The sequence below is a fragment of the Periophthalmus magnuspinnatus genome, chromosome 11 (assembly GCF_009829125.3).
Source record: "Periophthalmus magnuspinnatus isolate fPerMag1 chromosome 11, fPerMag1.2.pri, whole genome shotgun sequence".
Classification (NCBI taxonomy): domain Eukaryota; kingdom Metazoa; phylum Chordata; class Actinopteri; order Gobiiformes; family Gobiidae; genus Periophthalmus; species Periophthalmus magnuspinnatus.
Genome location: NC_047136.2, coordinates 4,378,329 through 4,393,152, shown reverse-complemented (window position 1 = coordinate 4,393,152; position 14,824 = coordinate 4,378,329). Strand labels below are relative to the sequence as shown.

The 14,824-nt window shown below is 40.0% G+C and overlaps 1 protein-coding gene across 1 annotated transcript; it reads left to right on the top strand.

The window, feature by feature from the left end:
* Positions 1-1,935: 1,935 nt before the first annotated feature.
* Positions 1,936-14,816, top strand: gjb9b (gap junction protein beta 9b). Its single transcript, XM_033975160.2, has 3 exons — positions 1,936-2,034; positions 10,893-11,348; positions 13,951-14,816. Exons 2-3 carry the CDS (start codon positions 10,959-10,961, stop codon positions 14,374-14,376), a joined length of 816 nt encoding a protein of 271 aa, XP_033831051.1. The 5' UTR covers positions 1,936-2,034; positions 10,893-10,958; the 3' UTR covers positions 14,377-14,816.
* The last annotated feature ends 8 nt before the right edge of the window (positions 14,817-14,824 follow it).

The following is a 14,824-nucleotide window of genomic DNA, read 5'->3' as shown; positions in this document are numbered from 1 at the left end:
GCAAACGGAATGCCGCGGACGTCCTTGTCACAACGTAACACGACTGGAGAGAAGTGTCTTGCCCTGGGACACAACAGTAGAATGTAAGTGGACAGTACTGCGCCGTTACTGCAATAATCAGTACGGCTACTTCTTAACTAGCATAACCACCGCGACAAGTGTTAATAAAACCATAAACACCTTACTTAATTACAGGCTTTTATGTCATTTTATAATTAATTTCCGTTAATACCGCAGGCGTTTTTGGCACAGATACATTCCAGCCATTGCTTCTTATCATGATGCTCGTTTCTTGTAAACACACGCAGGCCCGTCCACAGAAATTCGCGGGCCCCGGGGCAACAAAGCGCACATGGGACCCCCCTCGAATATAAATGAATAGGAAGAGGGTCCAACCTAAGACTCTACAGCCCCGGGGGACAACAGACCCCGCTGTGTCTCCCCCTGTCGACGACTCTGAGTAGATGTGAGATGCGTGAACAGTGGGGAAATGTCTGGGCTGAAACATGAGTCACAATTAAAATCGAAATTTGACTAAACGCAAATCACAAAGACTGTAACATGATTAGACTTCTGGACCTCCACAAACTTGACAAACTTGTTCTGAAATGCACGGGAGTCTATTAGTTTTGAAGTTCATATTTCAGGCTGTGCTCAAATTGTGATGCTCCTCGATAAAACACACCTCTCCTCCCTGGTATTTAACACCAGCTACACAGGATATACAGGTGTTTTATTGTTCTTTTTGTATGTATCATGTTATATGTGTACTTGTGTTTTGTTGACTTTTATGCAAACTTCTTTGGTCAGCTCAAGTTGTTTTAAATTTACTGTAGAAATAAACTTGAATTTGAGTTACACATTGTTGTCAGGACTAAACCAGGACTAAACCAGGACTAAACCAGGACTAAACCAGGACTAAACCAGGACTAAACCAGAACTAAACCAGGGCTAAACCAGGACTAAACATGAACTAAACGTAAACTAAACCAGGACTAACCAGGACTAAACCAGGGCTGAACATGGACTAAACATGGACTAAACCAGGACTAAACCAGGGCTAAACCAGGGTTAAACATGGACTAAACTTGGACTAAACCTGGACTAAACATGAACTAAACCGGGATTAAAACCGGGACTAAACTAGGGATAAACATGAACTAAACCAGGACTAGACCAGAACTAGACCAGGACTAAACTGAGATTAAAACCAAGACTAAACCAGGACTAATCCAGGACTAATCCAGGACTAATCCAGGACTAAACCAGGACTAAACCAGGACTAAACCAAGACTAAACCAAGACTAAACCAAGAGTAAACCAGGACTAAACCAGGACTAAACCAGGATTAAACCTGGACTAAACCTGGACTGAACCTGGACTGAACCTGGACTAAACCTGGACTAAACCAGGGCTAAACCAGAACTAATCCAAGACTAAACCAGGATTAAACCTGGACTAAACATGGACTAAACATGGACTAAACCAGGCTGTGCATGTGACTGAAAGGCTTTTATTCTGCACTGTTCTCTTTTAATGTTCATTTTATGTTTTGATTTGTCGTATTATGATTTTAATGTCTTTCTTATTCTGTAAAACACTTTGAATCACTTTCAGGACAAATTATCCTGTACAAATAAACTTTCCTTGCTTGCATTGTCCTCTATAATACATTTCACTATTACTCTTAGTTTTTTGAAGTATTTACAGCCACATAACCTAGTATAGTCTGCACCACTTTATATTTGCATGACTTGTGCTCATTTGCATTGCCTTTTGTCCTCCATGTTTTCATTTTTCATTTTATTAAATCAGTGACAGGTTTCGTTCTTACGCGGGGTTAAATATTTTGTGTCACTGTTTCTCTTTTCTTTCTATTTACAGGTAACATGTCGGAAAAGCCAGTGGCCCCACCCTCTTCTCCTTTTCTATGATTCTCTCCGCACCTCGAAGCCAAGAGCAGACAGGTGACGCACACTGCCTCAGTCTCCCACACGATGCCGACCAGGATAAACCCCTCCGCACTGCTCTGAGGTAAGAACATTTAACACTATTCTAACACAAATACAAACTTTTCCGCACTTTTCGTGATTGTGTGTCAAAGATGCAACAATAGAAACCACAGAAACAGCCTGTAATTGTAAAGAAAATACAAAAAAACCCACAAAAACTTGGGATTGTTTTGTCATTTTTGGGATTCAGATGACGTCACGACATCGTTTAGCTGATTTTAATATTGTTAAAATGCAGATTTGTGTTGTAATACGGTGCGTTTTTGAGTCTAGTTACTCACAAAAATGATCAAGTTGGACGTTTGTGAATTTACCTTTTGGATATTTCACAGCAGAGCGATTTAAAAAACGATAAAACGGGTTAATACCAATCCCGTTTACGCAAAGTATTCTGGCGTTTATAGTGATACATGTGTTTACACGTACAGTTTTGGCTAACGCTCTACATCTGTGTCTGTATGGAAGTTTCGCAGTGCTGCTTCAAACGTGGCGGGTTTCCATGGTAACGCTTGCTGTTGACGTCCAATGCTAAGGTTTGTTTGCTAAAAGGCACGAGAATGGGTTAAAGCCTAAACTGACGAGAACGACAAGCAGAACCTGTTGAGCGTATTGCGGTGGGACGGTTAACGCCGCAGCTGAGCACACACAGATGGAACGGCAGACAAGACGGAGATCGGGTTACGGGATTTGGAAAAACACGTGAAAATGAGAGCTTTAGCAAATGAAATGATAGCGTTGAGGTGCGTTTTTTCTCTTGACCCGTTCTTCAGGGTCATCGGGGCGACGTCTCAGAAGAAGGTTGCTGTTAAAGATCATTTCGATATTGTAGTTTTCCCCCAAAAATGAACATAAATGCTGACGTTTTCCTCGTCATTTAAGGCCAGCGCAGGGCATTCCCGATGTGTTGCACAGTGAAACCTGATGTGTCTCGTGTCGTGTTACAAACCACAGACCCGGCTGAGGTTTGGGTTGTACGTTCTTGTGACAGTGTTGTCTTTAGCGTGTCACTTAAGTCGTGTTGAGTCGACATAAAAGTAAAGTATTCGCGTTCGTTCCTAAAGCGTTCCCTCCTCCGCTCCCCGACTCATGACTGTGTATTTAGCCACAGGTGAGTTCTTTGTCCAGGTGATGGAGTCTCACGTGGCGCGTTGTGTTTAGGGTGAATGATGCGCTGTCTGTGTGTGAAAGAGTCAGTGTAGTGCCACTGGGGGGCGCTCCACAGAGTCACTGATGTGTGAAAAGCAGATTAAATGTCTGTGTTTATATGTGAGGAGAAATGTGGATAAAGTACTCAAAGTATGGCCCATGGCAAAAAGTATCTCAGCTACGGGTAATACTGCTGTCAGTAGTACTATTACCTCTACTACTGCTGCTACTGTTACTGTTACTACTACTACTACTGCTGTTACTGTTACTGCTACAACTACTAACTCTGCTGCTGCTACTACTACTACCTCTGCTACTACTACTGCTACTACTGCCTCCGCTACTAATACTGCTACTACTACTTCTACAACTACTACTACTGCTGCTACTACTACTGCTACTACTACACCTACTACCTCTTTACTACTTCTGCAACTACTGCTACCACTGCTACTACTACTGCCTCTGCAATTACTGCTGCTACTATTACAACTACTACTGCTGCTCCTACTTCTGCTACTACTGTTACTACTGCTGTTATTGCTACTACTACAACTACTACTGCTACTGCAACTGCTACTACTTCTACTACTACTACTGCTGCTACTGCTGGTTCTACTGCAACTACTACTGCTACTACTGCTGCTACTACTGATACTGTTACTGCTACTACTCCTACTACTACTAATATTGTATTTATTGTGTTCTGTTGTATTTTTGCATAATTAGTTTTATAAGATTGCACTTTATATTATACAGCAATTTAGGCATTGTTTTTTAAAAGAGCTTTAAAAATAAATTTGACTTGACTACTACTATTACTACTTTTTGACAACTACTACTTCTACTGCTACTACTACTCTCACTACCACTCCCGTCAGCATTGTACTTTTACTTCACCATAACAAAAATCAAAAACCACGTCATGTCCAAAGCTCACAAGTCTTACAAAAAACAAAAACAAAAAATATAGATTTGCAAAAAGTGACATCAATAAACGCCTAGTCCAGTGACACAAAGAGCATTTAGAAGTATTTTACTCTCAGGAGGGTTGAAAGTAAAAATATATAAATTATACCAATACATGTGACAGCTCAATATGTTTGGAGTCAAGCCGAAACGCTGAAGAAAATGTAAATATGGGGATTAGACGAGACAAGAGCGAAATGGAAGAGCGGACACGTGGCGGTTATAGTCTCCTGACGGCGGCGCGTGTTTCAGAGTGTATCGTAATAGTGTGAGACTGGGGAAATATTAACCCGCACAATGGAGGACCCTCCCTTTGCCTATATTACATCTGTCATTTGTCAGAGAGACGCCGCAGACCCTTATCGTAGCCCTGACAATCACTGTCTCTCAAGATCCCGAGCGCACGGAGGAGAAGCATGAAATCGAATCATATTTAAATACAGGGGAGGCTGCGGTAAAGGATTTATACAGTGGGGGAGGGAAAAGTAGAGAGACCGGAGTGAAAAAAACTGAAAATACTCAAGTAAAAGTAAAATTATCACTTGAAAAACCTACTTAAGTAAAAGGATGTCTGTGTAATCGCTCAGTCGTCCAGGTCTGATCCAGAATAAAAGCCAAAAATAAACTGTCAACTGGGCACAAAGTTGTAGGAGTGAAGACGTTTCGCTGCTTATCCATTCGTTTCTGGTCAGATAACTGCTGGACACTGACTTATATCTGTCTGAAAGGAGGAGCTAACTACTCTGAAACTGTAAACGGCTTTTGTTTAGTTTCTCTTTTTAGGATTGGTCTATTGAGCTACACTAAGTTTGCACTGTGCCTGAGTCATACTTGACATATTCATTCAGCGATATTGTTCTCTTTGTATCCTTTGTTTGCTTTGGGTTTGATGATGGAGTTACAGACGGGGGAAAGATGATAAGACCTGTTCCTGTTCAAAGAAGGTGTAGTTAGCTCCTCCCTTCAGACAGATATAAGTCAGTGTTCAGCAGTAATCTGACCAGAACTGAAGAAGCGGCTTAAACGAGCAGCGAAACGTCTTCACTCCTACAACGATTTGTCCAGTTGATAGATTTTACTTTTGTTTTTTATATTATTAAGTAAAAGTAGTAAAGTACCCGTTTAAAAATTTCCTTAAAGAGTAAAAAGTCAAAGTATTTCACGCATATTTTGAGTCTTATAAAGCTCCAAATGTAGTGATTTTGATACAGATTTGAGCTGAATTTTAAAGACAATTGAATCAATAGCTTTTTTCCAGCTGTTTTTATTTGAATATTTTTGTTTTGCTCAAATTATGAACGTGTTAAAAATAAACCCTCAGCCTTTTCAGCAGGTCTCAAATAATTATAAATAATACTTTTTCTTTTCAGTCCTGTTAAAAAATGTAGTGGAGTAGAAAGTACAGATACTGCTCTCAAATGTAGTGAAGTAAAAGTAAAACATATCCTCTGTAAAATGTACTTAAGGAAAGTACAGAAACCTGAAATTTGTACTTAAATACAGCACTTTTCTATTCTTCTTTCTTTTACTACATTGTATTCCATGATTGTACATACATTTCAAGAAACTGTATTCTGAACACGTCTGATGCAGTAGTTGTAAAAACAGGAAACCGTAGTATCAGTTTGAGGAAGTCGACTAAAGGGAGCGTGACAAAAGCTCTCAAAAAAATAATTGTAGTACTATTGTATCTCTGTGTATGTGACCCAAACTGCACTCACAAGAGAAAAAAAAAAACAAAACGATAAAAACGTACTAGGAGACAGTATATTTATTAAAGATTAAGCTTGTGAGTGATGCTTTTGTACATATACACCACCTGTCAAAAGTCTGGACACACCCTCTCATTCAGTATAACTCTATTAAATATGTTTCAACAAAGCAAAGGGCGGCTACTTTGAGGATTTGAATACACAATATATTTTTAAAAATTAGTAGTTTTTTTTTTTTTTTTCCATTACTACATAATTCCATATATCTTTTTTATTTTATTTCATTTCATTTTATTTTATTTTATTTTATTTCATTTCTTATGTTATTATATTTTATTTCATTTATTTTATTATATTTTATTTCATTTTTTATTTTATTTTATATTTTATTTTTTATTTTATTTTATATTTTATTTTATTTTTTTATTTTAATGTTTTACAAGTGAGAAAGGAACATTAAGTGGATATACAAAAGTGAGGGAAATGGGACACAAGACAGAGTTTTGTAGTTGGGAAAGACGGAACAATACAGGTCGTAATAATATAATAATGGAAATAAATACTCATAATAAACACACGCGCACAAGACTATACTATATACACATACATATATCCATAGAACATTGAATAATCTATAATTTTGCTCCACTGACTCGTGTGTTGCCGGGTAAAGTCAGTGCCAGCCGGAGCCTTCATATATTTGCTTCTTTCTGTATGTAACTGTAAATACCAAAAAATACCAAATCTTCAGCTACCACACGTATTCACCAACTGCTCCTTTCTGCTGTTGTCCCATATATAATCTTATAATCTAAATTAGTAGTCGCTTAATACACATTTTGGGCGATTAAGACTCCATCAACTGATAAATCGACAAAACAACTAAAGACCTACAGCCCTATAGCCTGGTAGAAGTGACAGCAGAGTTAGAAGTTATAGTAAAATTGTAAAAAATAGGAGTTAAGGAGTCAAATATGTACGTGCAACTTTGATTTTATTTCAGAACATCACTACAAAGTCACTGCCATAGACTGTTTATATAAATGGACAAACCTAACCTGTAATCGGCTCCAATTCACTTTCTATTAAACTGTCGCTCCTTCTCTCTGTAACTGCTGCTGTCAGACTCGTCATTTTGGTTTTAAATATTCGTATTAACCCGCTCTACGTGATCCTGATGTTGTTATTTCACTGTAGTGTCTGTAAATCAATATATGTCGTAATGTCCGGGGTAGAAGTTTGACAGAGTTTATTACAAACAAGGAAACGTGAATGTTGGTTGATGGAGCAGGTAGTAGGAGGCTGGGTCGGAGGCTGGGGTGTTCGTACCGGTCGTGGAGAGCTGGGGCGGAGGCGGAGGTGCAGGGTGGGTCCAAGAAACGGGATCTGGCAAAAAAACGACAAAAAACAGCTAAGTACTAAGACCATAATCACAAAAACTAGACTGAGACAAGCGGAACTGTACCACGGAGGATACACGGACGATCTGGCGGAGTGTGTAGGATCCTCAGTTTGTACTCCAGCGGTGGAGGTTGGAGGTGTGTAGTGGGTGGTGCCAGAGTCTCCGTCCAGCTCCAGACAAGGACACAGAAGGGAGGGGGGGAAAGACAGCACAGAAACACCGGGACAGACTGGGATCTTGATAAGATATGAGCATTAATAACAAACCAGTGACGTAGGCGAGAAGGGGTGTTACCTTAAACATCCTCGCTCCTGATTGGCTCTTTGGTTGCTATGATACTTCCGGTCGGAATTCCTAACATGGAACCCGGCTCCAAATTCACCGTTATAACTGCTGGCTTCGATGAGCTTCATTTAACTGAACGCTAAGGTTGACGTCACACTCACTTAGTCCACTTCTTTGTACAGTCTAAGGTCACAGCACATGTATTTTTCCTCCACATTGGCCTGAAACTAAAGAATGAAGTGGCAACGCAGTAATAAACAAGATAAATTTGAAGTACTTGCTTAATCAAGATGGGGACATTTTATTCCAGATCACCATGGAGACATCCTCACGCACTTCCATAGATCCATCGTTCTGCTGATGGTACTTGCGTCTGTGTGTGGTACATATCTCCAATAACGTAGAGAGTTTGAAAAGGAGGGTCAAGTAATGAGTCACTCGGATGAATCGCTCTTCAAAACGATATGGAAATGGGACGACCCGGTGGCAAATAGAAACAAAGGAAAATTATGGTGATTAATGTATGCTAAAAACGCATTTGCAATCTACATAAAATATGGTTAGAGATAGAGGACATTCAGACTGTAGAGAATGGACGAAGACAGACATTTAAAGTAAGGAATAGTAGTAGTAATAATAGTAAGCAAAGCTGCTGTAGTAAAATGTCCCTCCCAGCTGTACTACGTGCCTAAAGTACTGTGGAAAGTGTAGTATAGAAGTTCTTAGTTGAAGTAATAGTAAATGTAGACAAAGCAGAATACACAAAGGTTATCGTACTTGAAGGCAACTTAAGGTCCTATCCATCTGTTTTCTTTCGCTTATCTGGGGCAGCAGTCTAAGCAGGGACTCCCAGACTTCCCTCACCCCAGACACGTCCTCCAGCTCCTCCAATGGGACGTTTCCAGGCCAGCCAAAAGATATAGTCCCTCCAGCGTGTCCTTGGTCTTCCCTGGGGCCTCCTCCCGGTGGGACATGCCCAGAACACCTCCCTTTAAACCCATTTCGGTCGCTTGTATCTTGTCGATCTTGTCATTACCCAGACTCATGACCGTAGGTGAGGGTAGGAACGTAGATTGACCGGTGAATCGAGAGCTTTGCCTTTCAACTCAGCTCCTTCTTTAGTCCAAGACCACGAGATACTTGAACTCCATCACTTGAGGCAGAGACTCTCCACCCACCCGGAGAAAAATTAACTCTTGTGAGCTTTAATCCATGTTATAATGTTGTTTCCTCCTCAAAAACAGACCTGGAGTTATGTTTTGTTTCATTCACACATGTTTGAGTAACTTTATTATTAGTCTGTAACATCTCCAAAGCTCAAAATGTGACGTTCCACCTTGTGATGTCATGAAGTGGTAGTTTTCAAGTTGACAGTTTAAGAGTTTGGCAATTCCAGAGCTGAAATCATCCAAATGATTCCAGTGGAGGTGTGTGGAGTTTTCCGTTTGAGAGAAGAACTCGGCCTAAATATGCACGGTTTGTGTGTTAAACATGTGAAGTAAACAAAACACAACTCCAGGTCTGTTTGTGACGAGGAAACATTAGAACATAGATCTGAAAACAGTGTCATACATGCCCTTTTAATAGTGAAAAACCCATCGTCTTCATCCACGTGGGTCAATGCTGATGATGCTCTGTCAGTGATACAAGTAGAAAAACTTCGACCCCTGCAGATCCGCGCAATGAACACCATTTTCAAACATTTGGAATCTATTTACTTCTCACCTTGAAGAAACAACATTTGAATAGAACTGAACCCAAACCGCAGTGACTTTTCTGCCTCTGTATTTTTCTTTTCATTCCAGAAATCTAACTGGCAAATACAGACGTTCACATACATTATATAAAAAGACACATTTACGCTTTTTTTTTTCTCACTGACTGAAATGAAATCAGACTAAACTTTTCCTGCTTTAGGTCAATTAGGATTAACAAAATTATTTCTATTTGTTAAATGCCAGAATAATGAGAGAAGGATATGTTTAGACAATTTTTCGGTCCGAAGTTTACATACAATAAGATGACTATGAATTTAAACAATTTGGGAAAACCCAGATGATGATGCCATGATTCTGGAAGCCACCGGTTTATTGATTATTTTAATTAATTATAGACACACCTGTGGATGTATTTTAAGGCACACCTGAAACACACTGCTGCTTTGTGTAACATCACGGGAAAGTCAAAAGAAATCAGGCGACATATCAGGAAGAGAACTGAGGAATTGCACAAGTCTGGTTCATCTTTGGTGCAGTTTCCAGACGCCTGAAGGTGCCACGTTCATCTGTTCAAACTATTATACACAAGGATAAACATTATGAGAATGTCCAGCCATCACACTCAGTTCAGGAAGGAGACGGGTTCTGTGTCCCACGTGCTTTGGTCTGAAATATAAATGTGCAGATCAACCCAAGAACGAAAGCAAAATACTTTGGGGAAAATGCTGCTGAAGCTGGTACAGTTTGCAAATACACACAGGGACAAAGACCTTAATTTTGGAGACATGTCCTGGCGTGTGATGGCACTAAAATTGAACTGTTTGGCCATTATGAGTATCATTAGGTTTGGAAGAAAAAGGGGGAATATTACAAGTTTGAGAAGACCATGTATGACAATTATGTAGAAATACTGAAGCAACATCTCAAGACATTAGTCCCAAGAGTTACTTCCTGTGTAATCTAAAGTGTCTTCCAGATGGACAATGACCCAAAGCAAACTGCCAAACTGGTTACAAAGTGGCTTAAGGTTTAACAAAGTCAGTGTTTTGGAGTCACAAAGCCCTGATCTCAATCCTATTGAAAATTCATGTGCAGACTTGAAAAGGCATGTGTGAGCACGGCGGCCCACAGACTTGGCTCAGTTACACCAGTTCTGTCAGGATGAATGGGCCAAAATTCCTGCCAACAATTGTGAGAAGCTTGTGGAAGGAAATCCAAAATGACCCAAGTCACACAGTTTAAAGGCAGTGGTACCAAATACTAATGAAATGACTTTAAATCCTTCTTTCTACGATGGTGACACAATGCACACATCAGCAAACACAGCCAAAGAAGTTTTAAGTTAGTAAGAAAAAATACAAAATGGATTTAAACAGCACATTTTCAGGAGCCTGTGATCAATTCGAGCGTTGGTCCTGTCAACAAAAAGGTGAGAGTGAAAAACTGTTAATGCTAGCTAGTTTATGACTGTAATGTTATTTGAGAGGGACTTGTTTAACCGCACAAATCAGCTCACCTGTTGTAGTTCCAGCTAAGTCAGTTCTTTATGGTCACATTGTGTTAAAACAAAGCCAAGATTAAAGTCTAATAGTGCTTCAGACAGGACAGTTGATGACACTGGCCTAAACCATTTTTTCTGCTTCTATAGGGACATCATCACTCCACTCACACGTGACGTCCTCCTTATCTTCTGCCTGTATAAACCTGAACCGTAATGAACTGGTCGGCCTTGGAAGCCCTCATCAGCGGGGTCAACAAGTACTCCACCGTCTTTGGGCGCGTATGGCTGTCCATGGTCTTCGTCTTCAGGGTGATGGTGTTCGTCGTAGCGGCTCAGAGGGTTTGGGGAGATGAAAACAAAGACTTTGTGTGCAATACAGCGCAGCCCGGGTGTAGCAACGTGTGCTACGACCACATCTTCCCCATCTCTCACATCCGCCTGTGGGCTCTGCAGCTCATCTTTGTCACCTGCCCGTCCCTCCTGGTGGTGGGACACGTGAAGTACAGGGAGAAGAAAGACACGCAGTACGCAGCATCGCACAAAGGAGGACATCTATATGCAAACCCTGGGAAGAAGCGAGGAGGGCTGTGGTGGACCTATCTGGTAAGGATGAAAATATTACTGTTCTGAAAATAATAATTGCTTGTTTTTATTTTATTTTATTATTTTTATTTCTTTTTATTTATTTTTTTTGTTTTAATTTTAATTTATTTTTTATTATTTATTTATTTAACTTTTTTTTTATTTCAATAGATTATTTTTCTAGATCAAGGATTAGTTTGTTTTCATACCTGACCGTTTGGACTGCTCACTAGCGCCTCAGAGTGGTCACGTAATGTTGCTGTGACGTGTCCGGTCAGCTGATTTAAACAGGTTTTGGCGCTGTCTTTCAACCGTTGGACGCACGACGACAGCGCCATCTGCAGTCCCACTTCTTCAGAACAGTATCCCAGGTGTGTGAGAGTAAAATCGAGAGAAAGAAACAGCAAAGACGTGAACACGACCAACAAGAGAACCACGTTATGGACTGGGACGGACGAAGTATCACTGGGACAGAGGACAGAAAACATCGTCGCTGGGTTAAGGAGCCAGTCGAAGTACGGAAACGTGCCCACGGGACTTTAAACTGGGACGAGGGGGCCTTTTCACTCTCACACACCTGGGATACTGTCATGAACAAGTCGGGACTGCAGATGGTGCTGTTCTCCTGCCTCCACCGGTAGAAAGACAGAACCAAAACCTGTTTAAATCAGTTGACCAGAAATGTGACAGTAACATCACGTGACCACTCTGAGGCGCTAGTGAGCAGTCGAAACTGTCAAGTATGAAAACAAACTAAACATTGGTCTGAAAAAACTTAAAACCAGATGAACCTCACTGGACTGTTGCTTTCCCTGTGACGACGCATGAAACTTAACTCTATGAACCGGTTGAATGCCAGTTAATATATTTGTTTCATCAGATTTAAAATTTAAATGCCGTTGAATTTCTTACTTTTTTCTCTTAATCTTAATTTCTTAATTTTTGAACTCTGAAAAACATAGTAAAGATGGTTCACTCTTATAACGATTTGTTCTGTTGACAGATTCAAACTTCGTCTTTTGCTATGTCTAAAACACGTTTGTTATTTTCATTCTGAATTTCAATAGCTGAATTTTAAGAATACATTTTCCTGGGTTAAAAAAAAAAAAAAAACACCTTTTAAATTTTCAGTTAATATATTTTCAAGTCCTCAAATTCAACCGACAAATTTCAGAGTGTAAAATTCACAGTGAAAAAATTTGCGGTAAAGATCCAAGATGCCAAGGCAAAAGCAATCGATCATGTGAGACTGAGGAGGACGGAGTTTCCTGTTTCCTATTGGTCTTTCTCGTATGTGGGCGGAGCTTATAGTTAAGTAATCATATAAAGAGATAAGGATAAGATAAAGAGATTGATTAGGCTAATTTTGACCTAATTTTGGTTTCCCTACAGCATTTTCCTGGTTGTTACTAAGTTAGATCGACTTATCATACTTAGAATTTTAAAATATATGTGCTGAAAATTTAAAAGCCGAATGAAAATTATTTTTAAAAATTCAAAGCGTGAAAATAAACGGCATTGAAAATTCAGACTGATTAAACTAATGATCTTCCATATATGTAGCGTACAGTTTACTTCATGTTTAAAGGGAGACAAAAGTATAGAATTTTCAGAAATCCCTCCATCGGCTGTAAAGACAAACCATGTGAACGTTTGCAAACTCATTTACATTGTTTCGTGTAAGAGGAACTTGTTCTTACAGCCCTTTTTCATGTGTCCAGTTTATGACCAGCACCAAATTACACTCAACCAGCAAAGTCAAAACACCAAGACAAAACAGATAAAACACCAAATGAAGCTCAACAGTGACCTCCTCCCCGCGGTTTTCTCATAAATTTTACTCAGACTTTCTGAAAAAAATGTTTATTAAAGGCTTACTCAGGGATAATCAGCCCTGCGCTAACTAATGACCAAGAGACGTATAGTTTTATTTAAAATCTGTTTACGAAATTTTATAAATCGCTGAGTTATTAAAACATTTCACATTTCACACACAATCTTGTATTTTAAACAGCCTTTTTGGACTTAAAACAGCCACATTATGGATTTTAGTTAGCATGTAGCTGGTTAGCACGTAGCTGGATGGCATGTAGCTGGTTAGCACGTAGCTTGTTGGCATTTAGCTGGTTAGCACGTAGCTGGATGGCACATAGCTGGTTAGCACGTAGCTTGTTGGCATTTAGCTGGTTAGCATGTAGCTGGATGGCACGTAGCTGGTTAGCACGTAGCTTGTTGGCATTTAGCTGGTTAGCACGTAGCTGGTTAGCACATAGCTGGTTGGCATTTAACTGGTTAGCATGTAGCTGGTTGCATTTAGTTTGTTGGTATTTAGCTGGTTAGCACAGAGCTTGTTGGCATTTAGCTGGTTAGCACGTAGCTTGTTGGCATTTAACTGGTTAGCATGTAGCTGATTGCACTTAGTTTGTTGGTATTTAGCTGGTTAGCACAGAGTTTGTTGGTATTTAGCTGGTTAGCACAGAGTTTGTTGGTATTTAGCTGGTTAGCACGTAGCTGGTTAGCCTCCGCGATGCTTTTGAACTCTTAGTTGGTTGGGTATTTGTCCGGATAAAAGTAACAGTTGAACTCACCTGGTGTTCTCTCTTGTGTCTTTCTGTCCCTGCAGGTGTCTCTGGTGTTCAAAGCGGGCTTTGACGCTGGCTTCCTTTACATCCTCTACATGATCTATGAGGGCTACGACCTGCCACGCCTGTCCAAGTGCTCGCTGGAGCCGTGTCCCAACACCGTGGACTGCTACATCTCCCGTCCCACTGAAAAGAAGATCTTCACTCTGTTTATGGTGGTGTCCTCTGCTGTCTGTATATTAATGTGCATTTGTGAGATGATTTACCTGGTCTTCAAACGCATCGTCAAGCTCATCAAGAGGAAGAATGAAGCAGAGAAGAAGCTGTTTGCTGAAACTCACGAGCTTCAACCACTGGCACCTCCAAAGTCTGAGTTTATGTCCAAAACTTCAATCAGAGTGGATCCAACGGTCTCCATTCAAAACCTCAATAACATTGAGGAGGAGACGTCAAAACTGAAAGACTAAAGCACATGACTTATGCTGAAGGCATCTACACAAGCACACGCTCACGTCTGCAGCACGAATTAATGTTTCGGATCCTTTTGAAATAAATTAATAATTATATATTTCTATTTATATGAATGTAGACTCTGCACACCTGACTGGGCAACAGGTGCTTGGGAGAAGAGGCACTTAAGACTCCCACACTGTCTCACTCTTGGTTCACTTTTATGAGCACAACGTTTCCTCTGACCTTCCTCAGGTTTCTTTGTATGCACGAATTAGCTAGCTAGTGTAGCCCACATCTGAAGAATTTTGTTTATAGCATTTGTAAAAAAAAAATGTTGCACTTTGCTTTTCTTCGTACTTAGCAGAGAGCAGGGCACATATTTCATTGTTGTGTAAACTGTCTGTCTCTTAATGGGGGGCTACATTTATGTGATATCAATATAGATGTGGAAAATGTTTGTTA

Excerpts from the sequence above, each read along its gene's own strand:
- gjb9b (XM_033975160.2), top strand. The coding sequence starts at position 10,959 with ATGAACTGGTCGGCCTTGGAAGCCCTCATCAGCGGGGTCAACAAGTAC. Across the intron at positions 11,349-13,950 it reads GGCTGTGGTGGACCTATCTG|GTGTCTCTGGTGTTCAAAGC; the intron begins GTAAGGATGAAA and ends CTGTCCCTGCAG.